Source organism: Zonotrichia leucophrys, chromosome 1A (genome assembly GCF_028769735.1).
Source record: "Zonotrichia leucophrys gambelii isolate GWCS_2022_RI chromosome 1A, RI_Zleu_2.0, whole genome shotgun sequence".
Taxonomy (NCBI): domain Eukaryota; kingdom Metazoa; phylum Chordata; class Aves; order Passeriformes; family Passerellidae; genus Zonotrichia; species Zonotrichia leucophrys.
Window position 1 is genome coordinate 72,669,899 of NC_088170.1, and position 17,343 is coordinate 72,687,241.

A 17,343-nucleotide genomic window follows, 5' to 3' on the forward strand; every position below is an offset into this window, starting at 1 on the left:
CCCGCGGGCCTGCGAACGGGGGCTCGGGGAGGCTCAGACCGGGCACAGGCGGGGGCCGGGGAGGCTCCGGCCGGCACACGTGGGGGTCCGACGGGCCCCGGCCGGCACAGGCGAGGGCCGGGCACCGAGCGGTGATGCCGCCGCGGGTTCAATACATCCAAGACCCGCGGAGCCCTCACGCCGCCGCCATGACACCCGCACAACCCCGCCGGCGCCGCTCTGCGCGCCCGCTCCCGTCTCGATGGTCTCGGGACCTCCCGGCCGCCAGGGGGCGCCTTGGGGCGGGGCGGGGGCGCGTTGGGGCGGGGTCCTCCCGGCCGCCAGGGGGCGCGGCGCGGGGCGGGCCGCGCGCGGGCGGGCGGCGCCGCCATGGACGCGCTGAGCCGGGCCGGGCCCCGGCCCCGCCGCGCCGCCGCCGCCGCCTCCCCGCTGCCCTGGGGCCGCTTCGCCGCATGGATCGACTGCGTGTGTGTGGTGACCTTCGACCTGGAGCTGGGACAGGCCATGGAGGTGCGCCACGGGCACGGGCACTCCGCCTCAGGGAGCGGGGCTGTGAGGGGAGCCGGGATGGAGAGGAGGGGAACGGGAATAGGGAGAGGGAACGGGGAATCGGGGATGGGGCTGAGGGTCGGGAATGGGGAGAGGGAATGGGAACAGGGAGGTGACAAGGGGAGTCAGGGACTGGGGATGTGGAGCGAGCAGGGATGGGGAGAGAGGGGATCGGGGATGGCGGAGTGGAAAGGGAATTAAGGATGGGAACGGAGGGGATTAGGAATGGACAGGGAAAAGAGGCTTAAGGTATGGAGAGGAAAAAGCGGGATAAGGAATGGACAGGAAAAAGCGGGATCGGGAATGGACAGGGGAAAGCGGGATTAGGAATGGAGAGGGAAAAGCTGGATCAGGAATGGACAGGGGAAAGCGGGATCACGGTTGGGGGTGTGGACAGGGGGATCAGGGTTGGGGTGGAGGCAGCGAACAGAGAGGGGAGCGGAGCCCGAGCAGAGATTTGGGGTAAGTGGGATCTTTGTGGGGTGGGGGGTGCACAGGGCAGCATCCAAGAGACCTTTATGGATCCTCTTCATGGAATAAAACCTGCCCAGGGTGGCGCGTCCCATGGAGCCCGGCTGGGAGGGAAGGGAAAGATCCAGGGAGAGCTCCGAGCTGGAATTGCTGCCCCTGATCCCTGCAGTGCCCAAGGCCAGGCTGGGCACTGGGGCTGGAGCAGCCTGGCACAGTGGGAGCTGTCCCTGCCATGGCAGGGTGGCACTGCAGGGGCTCTGGGGTCCCTTCCCAGCCAACCCATTCCAGGATTCCAAAGACACACATTCCCAGCAGCCAGGGCAGGGGGGTGTCCGTGCAGGATTCCCAGGGAAGGGAAGTTCCCCGGCTGGGTTGGAGCAGGGCTGAGCCCCCTTTGGGTGGGATTGGGATGGGAAGGGCTGGACAGCTGTTCCCGGTTCCCTGGAATGTCCAGTGCTGGTCCTGCACGAGGGTTTGGGGGGAGCTGGGCTCCTCAGGGGCTGCTCTCTGAGGAAAGCAGGGAACTGTGGATTTGTCTGAACCTGAGGCACCACCTCAAGTTTCCTCTTATTTCTTGTGGTTGTGGGAGTCGCTCCTTGCGCTGCCCTTTTTAAGGAGATTGATCTGGTTTTCAGAGAATTCAGCCTTCCCAGTTTTAAATGCTGGAGCTTCCAAAGGGAATGGGAAGCAGGAGGAACCAACACCACCTTTTTGCTGCTCCCTTGCCTTGAACACTTGATTCTTTCCCTGGAGCCTCAAAGTCAATAAAAAAATCTCCTCCAGACCCGAGTTTCACATGTTTGATCCTTTTTCCTGCAAAAGCAGGCCTGAAAGACCCGAAAAAAGGGAAGAATATTGGGATGATAATTAACATGGCAAATTCAACACTTTGTAGTTGTGTTTTGATGTGTAAAGGTGGGTTCTCACCTGGCTGCCTTTGTGAGGAGGGGCCTTTGTGGATGAGGGATGCAGGAATGTTGTTTGTTCATCCCTGGAAAGGAATTTTCATTCTTTTCCTCCCTTGTAAGTTTCAGTGGGAAAATGTTCCTTATGTGGCAGAAATGACTTAGGAAAACTGGGAACACGTCAGTGGGGATGACACAGCCCCACTGTCCCCCTTCCTTTGGAAAACCATTGTGGATTTCTGTCGCAGAGGGAAGGGGAAGGAGCAGGATGAGATATGGGAAGGGAGGGGAAGCCAGCAAGAGGAGAAGCTTGGGGGGCTCTGGGGGTACCAATTTAGGGGGTCTGGCCATACAAACCCCGGGGGTCTCTGTGGGTACAAACCTGGAGGGTCTCTGAAATTCAGCTCTGGGAGACTCAGAAATCCAGCAGACTCTGAGGGAGAGCCCCACGATCCTGGAATTCAGCGATTCCCACTCTGCTTCCATGGACAGTGGAGAAGCTGTAGGAAAGCAGAACCCAAATCAAGGCAGGAATTAAATGGAATTCCTGTTCCTGGCCCCTCCACCTTCCGATAACCAAATAAACACTTCAGGATGTGATTGAAGCCCTGTTGGGCTGCTCTGGCTACATCCAGGGACTTCTACACATCCTAATTTCCTCTTCATTTGCCTTTTTTTGGCTTTTGAAAAGTTATAGTGACTGAGATTCCTTTTGGCTTGGATTTGAAGTTTTGGACTTTTGGATATACCCCAAACATAGAGAAACATCAGAGTTAAAGTGAAGGGGAAGCAAAGATGAGGGATTAAGGTTGGAAAGGACCTCTGAGATCATCAATTCCAGCCCTGGAGGTTAAAGCCTGATTTTCCAAACGTTCTCTTGCAGAAAGCTCCCCCCAAATCCAGCAGGAGAAGCTGAAGCCTTGTCCCAAGTCCTGCTCTGAATTAGGCAGCCAATGTTGAGGAAAGCACAATTCCTGGGATTCACTGATGGACCAGGATCAGCTGTCCAGGCCGTGATTCCCTGGGAATTAACAGGATAAACATTGGGGTGGGGTTCATTACTCCCAACCACAGGGATGTGTTGGGGGTCCTGGCACAGAACAGGGGCAGCAGGGAGGTGATGGATGCCCTGGGACAATCCCAATCCCCTCCCTCTTCCTGCCGAGTCCCTGGAGCTGCTCGGGGATCATTTTGCCCTGGGATTTTGGTGGCTGTTGTCTCAGCTCAGCTCTCAGCAGCAGCGCTGTTAATTGGGGGTTTGGCAGGCGGGGCCGGAGCGCCGCCCTCGCCGAGGGACCCGCGGGAATTGTGAGAGCTGGGTGAGCTCCCAGCCCCTGGCACGGGGCCACCCGGCCTATTTATAGCCTGGAGAGGAGAGTCAGGCACCGAGGGAGCTCCGGCTGGAGCAGCAGCTGATTCTGGAGCACAATCCTGAGGCTGACACGGGAGATCCAGCTCAGCCCGGCCTGTGCCGGCTCCTTCTGCTCCACTGCAGTTCCTGCACTTCTGCAGGGGCTCTGTGGGATCCTCCTGCTCGGGACCCACCCCATGAGACCCCAGCTGCAGAGCTGCCCCAGCCCTGGGATGCTGCAGAGAGCCCAGAGAGGCCCCAGAGCTGCTGCAGGGCTGGAGCCCCTCAGCTCCCAGGGAGCCAGGCTGGGAGAGCTGGGGATGCCCAGCCTGGAGAGGAGAAGGATCCAGGGAGAGCTGAGAGCCCCTGGCAGGGCCTGCAGGGGGACTGGGGACAAGGCCTGCAGGGACAGCACCCAGGGAATGGCTCCCACTGCCAGAGGGCAGCCATGGGTGGCATCTTGGCAATGAGCAATTCCTGCCTGGGCTGGCATTGCCAGAGCAGCTGGGGCTGCCCCTGATCCCTGCAGTGCCCAAGGCCAGGCTGGAGCAGCCTGGGATGGTGGGCTTGGAATGGGATGGGCTTGAAGGGCCCTTCCCACCCAAACCATTCTGGCATTTGGGACACTCAGAATCCATCCCCAGGGATTTTTATGGAAGTTGGGGATGGAGAAGGGAAGGGAGACCCTTCCTGGAGTGCTGAGATTGCCAGTGAAGCCCCCAGAGCCCAAAATTCCTTCCTAGAGAGGAGTCGGGGTGGGGATGGATCCAATGCCAGGCTGGGAGAGCTGGGAATGGAGGGAATTCCCTGGAGAGGGAGCCTGGGCTGGGATTTTGGGAAGGGATTCCCAGAGCAGCTGGGGCTGCCCCTGATCCCTGCAGTGCCCAAGGCCAGGCTGGGCACTGGGGCTGGAGCAGCCTGGCACAGTGGGAGGTGTCCCTGCCATGGCAGGGTGGCACTGCAGGGGCTCTGGGGTCCCTGCCCACCCAACCCATTCCAGGATTCCCTGGCTCTGTGATCCCCATGGGTTATGAGAAGCGCAGAGTCAGGCTGGAGAAGCCCTCCAAGGTTATCCAATCCAGGTTATAGAATTCCTCCCTGCGGGGTTTGTCTCAGCCGTGGCTGTTGAGCCCTCCTGGTTCCCCATTCCTGCAGTGCATCCCCCACACTCCCCTGCTCTTTCCCAGCTCCTGCTCCACCCTGTCCCTCCTGTGTGTCCTGTCCTGCTCCTGACAGAACAGATGTTTGCACATCTGGAATGCTCCCAGAGGATTTGGGGCAGTTCATTCACTCGGCCATCAGGAATAAATCTAAACCAGGAGCCTTTGGGTCTGTCCAGAAATGCAAATAAAGCCGGGTTCAGTGCCAGGTTCAGAGTTTAAATCATCCCAGGTGCTTTCCCGGGGGCTCTGCTGGGGTCAGGGAGTTGTTGTGTGTGGAGCTGTGGGCGCAGGGGCTGACAGGCTCTGCTCTCTCCACAGCTGGTGTATCCCCACGACTTCAGGCTCACCGAGAAGGAGGTAACCACCCCACCCTTCATTCCCTCCTCCTTCCTTTGCCAGCAGCTCTCCTGGGCCTCACTGGGTGTTGGTTCTTTGCAGAAAACGAGCATCTGCTACCTGTCCTTCCCAGACTCCTACTCAGGTGGGTGACGCCGGCGGTGACAGAAGTGTCCCTGGTGGGAGGACAGTCCCTGGGGTGCAGCAGGGCCGAGGGGACTGCAGGGAGCACCCTGGGGCTGAGCCAGAGCCCCCCGTGCTCTGCTGGGTGGGTGCTCCAAGGGAATTCCCAATGTGGCCAGGAGGGGTGGCAGCTGTCACATTGCTGTGGTTGGGAGCAGGAGCTGGGGAGGAGACACTTCCAGCAGAAATGTTCCCAAACCTGAGTTTGTACTTCACAAAGGGACAATGAGAAATAAATCTGCCCATCCAGCCAGGCCCTGGGGCTTTGAGGGTTGGGTTTCTGCATTTTCATGGAATCTTGGAATGGTTGGGTGGGAAGGGACCTCAGAGCCCCTCCGGTGCCACCCCTGCCATGGCAGGGACACCTCCCACTGTGCCAGGGTGCCAAAAGCCCCAATGTAATGCCTGGCTTGGGCACTGCCAGGGATGCAGGGGCAGCCCCAGCTGCCAGGGCCTGCCCACCCTGCCAAGGAAAAGCTTTTTCCTATAGTTCCATTTCCCTTTTCCTTCCCATTTTGCTTCCTTTTTCCCTTTGCTCTCCCTTTTGGATTTCTTTGGTTTCTGCCCCGTCCCTCCCCATTCCCTGCCGGGTTTCCCTATGGCCCCCTCCCATTGTGCTGGAGCCATTCACCGTCACTGTCCCGTGTCTGTGGCAGGTGGCCTCGGGGACACCCAGTTCAGCTTCCGGCTGCGCCAGGCCGGGGGCTCCCGCAGCTCCCCGTTCCAGGATGACGGCCGCTACAACCGGGAGGCCCCGGTGACGCTGCAGGTGGGTCCTGGCCCTCACCCTGACACGGCAAAGCCAGGGATCCCTGGGTCTGGGGTCCCTGGGGAAACCCTCCTGCTCTTGGCTGTGGGTTCAGCTCAGGGATTGCCTTCTGTGCTCACAGGGAGGGAGAGCGGGACAGGGACTGCTGGACCGGAATGGGATCAAAGGTGGGACTGGATCAGGGACGAGAACTGCTGGACGGGAATGGGATCAGGGACAGGGAAGCTCAAAGTGGACTGATCGGACAGGAATTGCTGACAGGGAATGGATTGAAGGGACTGGATCAGGGACAGGGAACTGCTGGGACAGGGAATGGGATCAGGGGACAGGGAATGGGCTCAAAGGTGGGACTGGATCAGGGACAGGGAACTGCTGGGACTGGGAATGGGATCAGGGGATCAAAGGTGGGACTGGATCAGGGACAGGGAACTGCTGGGACCGGGAATGGGATCAGGGGACAGGGAAGGGAAAGTGGGACTGGATCAGGGACAGGAACTGCTGGGACTGGATGGGATCAAAGGTGGGACTGGATTCAGGGACTGAGAACTGCTGGGAGGGAATGCGATCAGGGGACAGGGAATGGCTCAAAGGTGGGACTGATCAGGGACTGAGAACTGTGGGACGGGAATGGGAAGCAGGGGAAGGAACTGCTGACTGGGAATGGGATCAAAGGGACGATCCGACTGAGAACTGCTGACCGAATGGATTCAGGGACTAGGGAACTGCTGGGACATGGAAATGGGATCAAAGGGGACTGATCCGGCAGGATCGCTGACAGGGAATTGATCAGGGACAGGAATGGCTCAAAGTGGGACTGGATCAGGGACAGGGAACTGCTGGGACTGGGAACTGCTGGGACAGGGAACTGCTGGGACTGGGAATGGGATCAGGGGACAGGGAACTGCTGGGACAGGGAACTGCTGGGACTGGGAATGGGATCAGGGGACAGGGAATGGGCTCAAAGGTGGGACTGGATCAGGGACTGGGAGCTGCTGGGACTGGGAATGGGATCAGGGGACAGGGAACTGCTGGGACAGGGAATGGGATCAGGGGATCAAAGGTGGGACTGGATCAGGGACTGGGAATTGCTGGGACAGGGAATGGGATTGAAGGTGGGACTGGATCAGGGACAGGGAACTGCTGGGACTGGGAATGGGATCAGGGGACAAGGAACTGCTAGGAGAGGGAATTAGGTCAGGGGGATCAAAGAGTGAATTGAATCGGAGAGAGGGAACTGAACTGAGTCAGGGGGACCCCTAGATGTTTTAGGAGGTGGAGCAGAATTAGGGAGACCCCAATTCCACTAGGAGAGGGAACTGAATTTGGGAGACCTCAGTTATTTTGGGAGAGGAGGCTGAAGCAGGGGGATCCTGGCAATGCTGGGAGAGGGAGCTGAAGCAGGGACACCTCCCACTGTCCTGGACTGCTCCAAGTTCCAGTGTCTAGCCTGGCCTTGGACACTGCCAGGGATCCAGGGGCAGCCGCAGATTTTCCTCTGGGACTTCTATTCCAGGGCTAGCAATTCCTCATTGCCAAGATGCCACCCATGGCTGCCCTCTGGCAGTGGGAGCCATTCCCTGGGTGCTGTCCCTGCAGGCCTTGTCCCCAGTCCCTCTCCTGGAGCCCCTTTAGCTCTGAGCTCTCCCTGGAATGTCCCTCTCCATGTGAGCACCCCCAGCCCTCCCAGTTGTGTCTCTCCCTGTGCCCCCTTGGAAATCTCTCTTGGAGGGCTGGGAGGTGTCAGAGCAGGGGGGTGGCTCAGGAGGGGCTGGTGGCAGTGGGGCTGGGCTGTCCTTAACTGTCTCTCTGTTCTTTTTCTGTCCCTCCCTGTCTCTCTGTCCCTGCCTGTCCCTCTGTCCCTGCAGCGAGAGGCTGCTCACTATTTCGGGTACGTGTACTTCCGGCAGGTCAAGGACAGCTCCATGAGGAGGGGCTACTTCCAGAAGGTCAGTGCTGAGTCTGGAATCCCGAGATCCCTGGGGCTGGAAAAGCCCTCCCAGCCCATCCAGTCCCAGCTGTGCCCAGTGCCCACCTTGTCCCGGAGCCCTGAGTGCCACCTCCAGGAATTCCTTGGACACCTCCAGAGATGGGGACTGTGAAGCTCCCTGGGCAGCCTGACCCCTTTCCATGGGGAAATTCCTGCTGATTCCATCCAGACCCTCCCCTGGCCCAGCTTGAGGCTGTTCCCCCTTGTCCTGTGCTGGTCCATGGGGACATCTCAGTCCCAGCAGTGTCCTCAGCTTTGTGCCCTCCACCTCCAGGAGCTCCTTTCAGACTCCTGCTAATGCAGAATTCAGTTTTTCCATCCCCACTAAACCAGTGAGTTTTCCACTGGAACAGTGGGATTGCTCAGGGAAGGAATTATCACACTTGGATGAGGTTTGAATTCAAATGGCCAAGTTTGGGGTTGGACAGGAGGGGTTTAAATGACTCCTGCATTCCTAATTAATGCACTCATTAATGGCTAGGGGAAGAGGAGAGTCAGTGTAACAATGAAACCTCCAGTGGGGCTGGGCTGGGACAGCTGTAAAAAACAGGGATTTATTTCACAAGGAGGCCCCAATTAGAACAAAAAAGGCCTTGCTGGACACAATTCATTATTCCAAGTTCTTTTGTCCTTCTCCAGCATTCCTTGACTTTGTTTATCTGCCCAATTCCCATTTCAGGAGTCGCTCCTTCGTGCTTCTCCACCTGAAATGGTTTCTGGGAGCTTTGAACCCACTAGCAATTGACTTTTATTCCCTCTCCAGCTGCTCCTTTGCCAGGCCATGCTCCCATCCCTTTGCTCTCCCAAATCCTGGCTCACGAGCAGGTGGCAGCAGGAATTCCACCAAAGTGCTGCTTGGGAGCTGCTCCACGGATTTAGTGCTGGGTTTTTTAAGTTCCCCCCTCTCTAAGCAGCACAGAAACGGGCAGTGCTGGGGTCAGGGGGGGTCCTGATCCCAAATGTGCCGTTCCCAGTCCCTGGTGCTCGTGTCCCGCCTTCCCTACGTGAACCTGTTCCAGTGCCTGCTGCAGCTGATTGCTCCGGAGTACTTCGACAAGCTGGAGCCCTGCCTGGAGGCAGGTGAGCTGGGGACAGGGATTCCAGCTTGGGATAGAGGGGCTGCATCGGGAGGGTCCTGGAAAACAGCTGCAGTGCTCCAAATGGCTTCACTCTGGAGCAGATTCCAGCAGGGATGAACCTCCTCCTGCTTGTCCAAGCGGATAACCAGGTGTGAAGGAGGGATTGTGGGAGGGAGGGGATGGGGCTGTCAGTTTGGATGCAGGGTGTTCCCAAGGAGTGAGGGGTATTCCCAAAGCCAGGAATCTGCTGGGCCCCCATCAGGCCTTTTGTGCCTGATTTCATCCTGATCTATCAGCTCTGGGTTTGCCACAAGCCAGGGGGATGTGTGAGCTGGGAAAGGGAACAGTTCCCTTTCAGAAAGCCAGGATGAGCTGGACTTTCCCTCAGGTGAATCTCTTCCCTTCCTGTGCCCCACAGTGTGCAACGAGATCGACCAGTGGCCACCCCCAGTGCCTGGCCAGACCCTGAACCTGCCCGTGATGGGAGTTGTCATCCAGGTACCTGGGGAGCTGTGTTCCTGCATGTGAAATCCCTGCTCACCCCACGTCCCCACAGCCTTGCCAGCTGGAAATGGTGCCTGGGATTGCCCTGCCAGTCCCACCCCAGTGTGCTCCCTGCTCTCCTTGCCCTGCAGGTGAGGATCCCATCCCGGGTGGACAAGCCAGGCTCCAGCCCAGTGAAGCAGTGCAACCAGGAGGTGAGAGGGGCTGGAGCAGAGGGAGGAGATGGATCCTGAATCCTCTTGGGAACCCTTTGGGCTGGGATCAGTGTGATCTCAGCAGATCCACGCCAGTCTCTCCTGCCTGGAGTCACACAGGGCTCTCTGCACCCACTCTGGGTGCTTTACTCACTGCTCCCCTTGCTTTTCCTGGGAAGTCAGGCCCTGCTGGGTCTCCTGCCTTCACCCTGGAGTTGTTCTGAATTTGCTTCAGTGTTTTGGTTCAGCTCTGGTTTGGATTCCTTCCTTTCCCCTTTCTCTGACTAACACTGGTTTGGTGCCACATCTCTAACCCCGCTGGCTCTGCTCTGTCTCAAACACTCTCCCACCAGAGGAAACCCTGGAAAACAAAGGAGCAGGCATGGGCAGCCTTTCCCATCTGGAAAAGAAGGGAACCTTCTTTAGTTTGTAGGCATAGGAATTAGTTTGGGATTGAGTGCTGTGCCCACCTCAGGGTGTGAGCCTTGTTCCCTGTGGCTGGCTGGTGGAATTCCAGGCAGGCTGCTCCCATCTCCTCACAGTTCACTAACAGCTACTAACAGCCTTTTCTCCCTTCCTCATCCAGAATCTGTTACCAGCCCCCCTGGTTCTCCCCAGTGTTCATGAGCTGGATCTGTTCAGGTGAGAGGCTCCTGCCAACCCTCTCCCCTCCACCTGCTGGGAGCATCCCATAAACCACAGGGATGGTGCACAACCAAACACTGCTGCATTCCAGGGACTCCTTTGGGATTCTGGGCAGGCTTGGAGCTGAGGGTTGTGCCTGCACAGCCCCAGGGCCAGGGGAGGGGCTGGGGGTGAGAGCTGGAGCTGACCCAGCCCAGAGCCCCCCAGCCCTGGGCTGAGCCCAGTATGGGCAGCAGGGCAGGGGGATGCTGCCCCCGTGCCCCCTCAGGTGACACCCCAGCTGCAGAGCTGCCCCTGCCCTGGGACACAGCAGCAGCACCTGGAGCTGCTGCAGAGAGCCCAGAGGAGGCCCCAGAGTGGCAGGGGTGGCACTGGATGAGCTTTGAGGTCCCTTCCCACCCAAACCATTCCATGACTCTCTGATCACAGATTGCCTGACTTTGCTTAGAGCATTTCCTTTAAACTTGTATGAAACAACTGAGTGACAGCCCAGGTGAAAGCAGCTGAATTTCCCTGTGGAATGCTGGAAGTCCATCCTAGATCTCAATTTCCCAGACAGGAGCACACCTGGGGGTGGCTTGCAGGCCACAGCTGTGTCTGTCCATCCTGACTGACCCTGTCATTGTCCCCATTGTCCCAGGTGCTTCCAGCCAGTGCTGATCCACATCCAGATGCTGTGGGAGCTGATGCTGCTGGGGGAGCCCATGGTGGTGATGGCACCGTCCCCAACCATGTCCTCAGAGATGGTCCTGGCCCTCACCAGGTAACACCCACAGGGTGGGAGGGACTGGGAGCTGTGACACCAAATTCTGGCAGCTTTTCCCTGCCACATGCGCTCTGTGCTGCTCACCTGGCTCGGGTTCAGTTTGCTCGTGGAAGCTTTGCAAGACAAACTGCAAATATTCCAGCAAGGGTAGAGAGGAGTACAAAGGAATCTCCCCTGATGGGTCCAGCCCTGAGGAATGTTCTCTGCCCAGCTCAGAGCTCTGTCTTAGCACAAAGCCCCAAAACCTGCAGCTTCCCCAGAGAGGTTCTGCTGCCCTGGGCTCAGCCCAAGCCCCTGGGGCACTCCAGGCTGGGACAGGGGGCTGGAAAGCTGGGAAAGGCCCTGGGGGTGCTGTGCCAGCAGCTGCACACGAGCCATTGGGGGCAGGAGGGCGATGGGCACGGCCCCAGGGTGGGCACGGCCCAGGGCAGGGACTGTCCCTGTGCTGGCCTGGGATGACTCTGCCATCCCCGGGGATGACCCTGCCACGCCTGGGGTGACCCTGCCACGCCCAGGGTGACCCTGCACGGCTCTGTGCCTGTCCCTGCAGCTGCCTGGCCCCGCTGCGTTACTGCTGCGATTTCCGGCCCTACTTCACCATCCACGACAGCGAGTTCAAGGAATACACCACGCGCACCCAGGCCCCGTGAGTGCCCCCTGCCCTGCCACCTCCCCCCAGGGACATCTGGGGCCACCGGCGCTCAGCCTGTCCCCTCCTTCCAGGCCCAACATCGTCGTGGGCGTCACCAACCCCTTCTTCATCAAGACCCTGCAGCACTGGCCGCACATCCTGCGCGTGGGCGAGCCCCGCATGTCAGGTGAGCCCAGGGGGCCAGGGGAGCTCAGGGGGCCTGCCAGGGGAGCTCAGGGTGAAGGGAGAGCTCAGGGTGTTGCAGTCGAGAGAGCCACAATTTCAGAAAGCTTTAAGCATTCCTACAGTAACAGCTTACCACTTCAGAAGGCTGCAGGCATCTGCTCTTGTTGTTCTTTGCCCACCCTTTTATGCCCTCATGTTCATGCAGTGCACCTGTGTGCCCTCTGCTGCCTGGGCACACCTGGGCACTCCATGGCTGTCAGTGCTGCTCACCTGGGCACTCCCTGGCTGTTAGTGCTGCTCACCTGGGCACTCCCTGGCTGTCAGTGCTGCTCACCTGGGCACCCCACAGCTGTCAGTGCTGTCAGTGCTGCTCACCTGGGCACCCCATGGCTGTCAGTGCTGTCAGTGCTGCTCACCTGGGCACCCCATGGCTGTCAGTGCTGCTCACCTGGGCACCCCATGGCTGTCAGTGCTGTCAGTGCTGCTCACCTGGGCACGCCATGGCTGTCAGTGCTGCTCACCTGGGCACCCCACGGCTGTCAGTGCTGCTCACCTGGGCACTGAGCTGCCCTGGCAGTGGTTTCCTCTCCTGGGAGAGCCCAGCAGCCCCACAGGAGCTCACCTCTGGCTGTGGCCATGTGCAGGATGAGCACGGAGCTGGGGCAGGGTGTGGGGAGCAGGAATTGCTGTCCTGGAGCTTCCAGGAGAGGAAGTTGAGAGAGGTGGAGAGAGAGAAATCTCCTCTCCTTTATCGAGCGCCGTTGTTGGCTGGGAAGCCAAGGAAGCCCTGGGGAGGAGGAGCTGGTTTCCAGCACATCCCCATCCCAGAATTCCAGCAGGGAAGGGAGCTGGGACTGCTCTGAGGGTGGGCAAGGGCAGGGCTGGGTGTCCCCAGGTGCAGTCCCAGCAGGAAGGACAGAGCCTGAATTGTCCCCGCTGTGTGGCACAGGAGACCTGCCCAAGCAGGTGAAGGTGAAGAAGCTGGCCAAGCTGAAGACCCTGGACACCAAACCAGGTGGGTGCAGGCCTCAGGAATCCCTCAGGACTGACCCTTCCCGTGGGGTTTGGCAGCAGGGAGCTGTGTCCATTTGGGACTCCTGATTTTTCCTGATGCCGTGTTTTTCCCACCCAGGAATCTACACTTCCTATAAAACATTCCTTCACAAAGACAAAACCCTGATCAAAAGGCTGCTGAAGGTGAGCACCTCCCAGGCTGTCCTGGTGGGAAACTGTGCCAGAGCTGGCTTTGATCAGACAGAGCTCTCCAGGACTTACACTTTGGGATGATTTAGTCTGTAATGGGACCATTCATCATGGCAGGTTTAGGATTTTCCATTTGATATTGAGGATTAAATCCTGGTGCTAGCAATAAACTGAGTGGGAATAATTTATATTAAAAAAGTCCTGAAAAAAACCTCAGGTTTTGTGTAGTGAAACTTGAAATTTTAATGTGTTTGAGTGGAGGGTGGAATCTGTGCTATGGGATCTGGAGTTTGGGATCTGGATTTGGGGATCTGGAGCTTGGGCAGCACTTCAGGCTCCTGTGGCTGCAGAGCTGCAGGTTGTGTGTGACAGTGAGGGGACACCTGGGTGACCCAGCTGTGCCATGGGTGACCCCGTGTGCCATGGGTGACATTGGGTGACCCAGCTGTGCCGTGGGTGACCCGTGTGACCCAGCTGTGCTGTGGGTGACCCCGGGTGACCCTGTGTGACCCAGCTGTGCCATGGGTGACCCCATGTGCCATGGGTGACACTGGGTGACCCCGTGTGACCCCGTGTGCCATGGGTGACACTGGGTGACCCCACATGACCCAGCTGTGCCGTGGGTGACACTGGGTGACCCCACATGACCCAGCTGTGCCATGGGTGACCCCATGTGCCATGGGTGACATTGGGTGACCCCACATGACCCAGCTGTGCCATGGGTGACACTGGGTGACCCCGTGTGCCATGGGTGACACTGGGTGACCCCATGTGACCCAGCTGTGCCATGGGTGACACTGGGTGACCCCGTGTGACCCAGCTGTGCCATGGGTGACCCCGTGTGACCCAGCTGTGCCATGGGTGACACTGGGTGACCCCACATGACCCGGCTGTGCCATGGGTGACACTGGGTGACCCCACATGACCCAGCTGTGCCATGGGTGACACTGGGTGACCCCGTGTGACCCAGCTGTGCCATGGGTGACACTGGGTGACCCCACATGACCCAGCTGTGCCGTGGGTGACACTGGGTGACCCAGCTGTGCCGTGGGTGACCCCCCTGTCCCGCAGGGCATCCAGCGGAAGCGCCCCTCGGAGGTGCAGAGCGCTCTGCTGAGGAGGCACCTGCTGGAGCTCACCCAGAGCTTCATCATCCCTCTGGTGAGTGCAGGGACACCTGGGGGGACAGGGAGCAGTGCCTGGGACAGACCTTTAAACTCATCCCATCCCCTGCCACGGCAGGGACACCTCCCACTGTCCCCAGTGCTCCAAACCCCACTGCCCACCTGGCCCTGGGCACTGCCGGGGCCACCACAAGAGGCTCCTCACCTGGAAGTTATTATTTTTATTTTTATCTTTTCTTGTTTTAGGAGCATTACATGGCCAGCCTGATGCCTCTGCAGAGGGCCATCACTCCGTGGAAGGTAGGATGCACTTCCCAGTCCTCCTTCTCTTTGGGATTGGGAGTGGTTACAGGGTGCTGGGCACACTCCTGGGAACCTCCCCTGCTGAAGGAAGAGGGTTTTACTCCTTTAAAAATTCATTAAAAAGTTGGAAGAACTCTTGTGACAGATATTCCCAGTTTTGCCAGGAGCTGAATTACTGAGAATCTCACGTGAGGATCGACCTTGGGGTGTTTTTATCCTCAGTGCCTTGGGCTCCTTTCCCACTGGAAGTGCAGCCCTTGTTTTCCTGGTTTCCTTTGGGATTCTCTGATATGAATTTCCATGGACTAACGTGGATTTCCCTGTGCAGAATCCCCCCCAGATCCGCCCGTTCTGCCAGGAGGATTTCATGAAGAGCCTGGAGCACGCTGGGCCCCAGCTCACCTGTGTGCTCAAGGGGGACTGGCTGGGGCTCTACAGGTGAGAATCCTGATCCCAGCCCCAGCTGGGCCTGCCCAAATGGGCAGCAAACCCTGCACCAGCTCTGGGAGCTGTGGGGCCTGCAGAACTCAGCCATGGATTAACTCAGGATGCTCAGCGAGAGCAAATCCAGGGCAAATCCAGCCTGGGGTTTGTGTGTTTTAAATGAGTGGAGATCCTGCAGGGAAGTTGGTCCAGGGCTTTACTGGATAATTGGTTCTGACTGGGATGGAGAAAACACTTGGTGCAATAGGAGTGGGAAAAATGCAGAAGTTGGATACCCAAGGAAGGAAAATGGGAAATGCACGGATAGAGAATGAAAAAATCCCAGAAAGTGATCAGAAACAATAATTACAGAATTATGGAATGGGTTTGGGTGGGAAGGGACCTCAGGCCTCTCCAGTGCCACCCCAGCCATGGCAGGGACAGCTCCCACTGCCCCAGGCTGCTCCAGCCCCAGTGCCCAGCCTGGCCTTGGCACTGCCAGGGATGCAGGGGCACCCACAGCTGCTCTGGGCACCTGTGCCCTTGTCCTGGTGTGTCCCCAGCCAGCCCAGGGTCCCCTTGACCCCTGCCCAGGGTCACAGGGTGGGGCTGTTGGATGGGATTGCCCTGTGGGTCCCTGCCAGCTCCAGCTCCCCACAATTCACAATTGCTGACCTCTCCGCAGGAGATTCTTCAAGTCCCCCAACTTCGACGGCTGGTTCCGGCAGCGGCACCGCGAGATGACCCAGAAGCTCGAGGCCCTGCACCTGGAGGCCATCTGTGAGGCGGTGGGTGACAGGGACAGGGACAGGGCTGGGACAGGGACAGGGCTGTGTCTGTGAGGCCGTGGGTGACAGGGACAGGGCTGGGTTTACTCAGAGAGGAGAAGGCTCCAGCAGAGCTGCAGAGGGACTGGGGACAAGGCCTGCAGGGACAGCACCCAGGGAATGGCTCCCACTGCCAGAGGGCAGCCATGGGTGGCATCTTGGCAATGAGCAATTCCTGCCTGGGCTGGCATTGCCAGAGCAGCTGGGGCTGCCCCTGATCCCTGCAGTGCCCAAGGCCAGGCTGGGCACTGGGGCTGGAGCAGCCTGGCACAGTGGGAGGTGTCCCTGCCATGGCAGGGTGGCACTGCAGGGGCTCTGTCACTGTTTCAGGAATGAGGATGGGAATCCCCCTGCTCACCTTCAGGCTTTCCTTAGGGGAATCCCTTGGGAAGTGTCCCTGAGGGAAGCCACTCTCTCCTTAGGACATCGTGGCCTGGATGAAGGACAAGTCCGAGGTGGAGATCGTGGACCTGGTGCTGAAGCTGCGGGAGAAGCTGGTGAGTCCCTCCCTGCCTCCCCCTGCACTCCTTCCCCTCTGGGTGGAGAGAAATCCGGGACACAGATCACACCTGTGCCATGGGAAACCTCGAGGACTGGGAAGCTCAGGGGAGTTTGGTGTTTGTGTGAAATCCTCAGAAATGGGAGGATCCAGGGAAGTCCTTCCCCTCCCGAGGCTCAGGTGGCGTTTCCTGCCCCTGTTTATGCTGAGCTGCAGCAGGCAGAGCCCAGCAGAGGGGCAAGGCCCCTGGGATGTGTCCATTCGCATTTCCTGCAGGTGAGGGCTCGCTGCCAGCACCTGCCCGTCAAGGAGGAGACCCTGCAGAGGGTGGGTCTCTACATCGACACCATCATCGGCTCGCTGCCCGAGGACCTGCAGACTGTGCTGCACCACCCCTGAGCCGGGGGGCTCCTGGAGACCCTTCCCGGGCTGTCCCGGGCTGTCCCGGGATCGCGGGCGGAGCCGGGCCGGGGCTGTCCCCGCCGAACCGCCCCTGGGTGGCACCGCAGGGCAGGAGGGCCCGCCCGGACACCTCATCCTCCTCCCCCGTGCTTGGATCCTCGGCGTCCCCGCAGCCCGTCCCGCCCGGGAGCAGCAGCAGCAGCAGCCGTGCAGGGGCACGGGCAGGCGGTGACAGAACCGTGCCTGGCCCCGGGCAGCCGCGGGAGCAGGAGGAGGATTGCTGGACATGGACAATTGCTGCTCTGTTCCTCCAGGGCAGAGCCAGAGGAGGGGCTGGAGCACCCGCAGGGATCAGAGCTCCCCGGAGTGCCTGGGCATGGCTGCTGGGAGGAGCTGGCCCCAAATCCTATTTATTCTGCTTGGAAACCCAGCCTGAGCTCCAGGGACACAGCGGGGCTGGGGCTCTGCCCGAGGCACCGGGAGAGCTCTGCCAGCCCCTTCCCAATAAAACCTGGAGAAGCTGATTGCACAGCCTGTGCCGAGCTGCAGTGGGCCCCGCTGCTCTGCCCCTGCCTCCAGAGCAGCTCCTGTGCCTGGATCCCCTTCCTGCCTCGGGAATGGATTTGCTGGGACCAGGGCATTGGCGCTCCAAACCTGCATTGCACCACTAGGGGTCCATCCAGGGCTGGAGTTTTATCCTAAAAAAGGGGTTTGGGAGGGATGTGGCAGCCTGGAGGGTCAAACCCAGCACCTCTGCACACGGTGGGGTTGTTGGATTGTTCCTGCCCTGAGCTGGGGCAGCTCCCAGTGCAAGCTGTGCTGTTTCCATCGGTCCCTGCCCAT

General features: G+C 59.3%; 1 protein-coding gene across 2 annotated transcripts; it reads left to right on the forward strand.

Annotated features, from left to right (window-relative positions):
* Positions 1–363: 363 nt before the first annotated feature.
* On the forward strand, positions 364–17,029 carry DENND6B (DENN domain containing 6B). 2 transcript variants are annotated; one of them, XM_064703144.1, is made up of 20 exons: positions 364–510; positions 4,758–4,796; positions 4,878–4,920; positions 5,615–5,727; positions 7,593–7,673; positions 8,689–8,794; positions 9,212–9,291; positions 9,429–9,491; positions 10,078–10,133; positions 10,777–10,899; positions 11,453–11,548; positions 11,626–11,720; positions 12,669–12,734; positions 12,852–12,916; positions 13,994–14,083; positions 14,293–14,346; positions 14,678–14,787; positions 15,458–15,560; positions 16,022–16,096; positions 16,375–17,029. In XM_064703144.1, the coding sequence occupies exons 1-20, from the start codon at positions 370–372 to the stop codon at positions 16,495–16,497; spliced, it is 1,722 nt and encodes a 573-aa protein (XP_064559214.1). In that variant the 5' UTR covers positions 364–369; the 3' UTR covers positions 16,498–17,029. The 2 variants fall into 2 exon arrangements, with proteins under 2 accessions (XP_064559214.1, XP_064559215.1); XM_064703145.1 differs by lacking the exon at positions 7,593–7,673.
* The last annotated feature ends 314 nt before the right edge of the window (positions 17,030–17,343 follow it).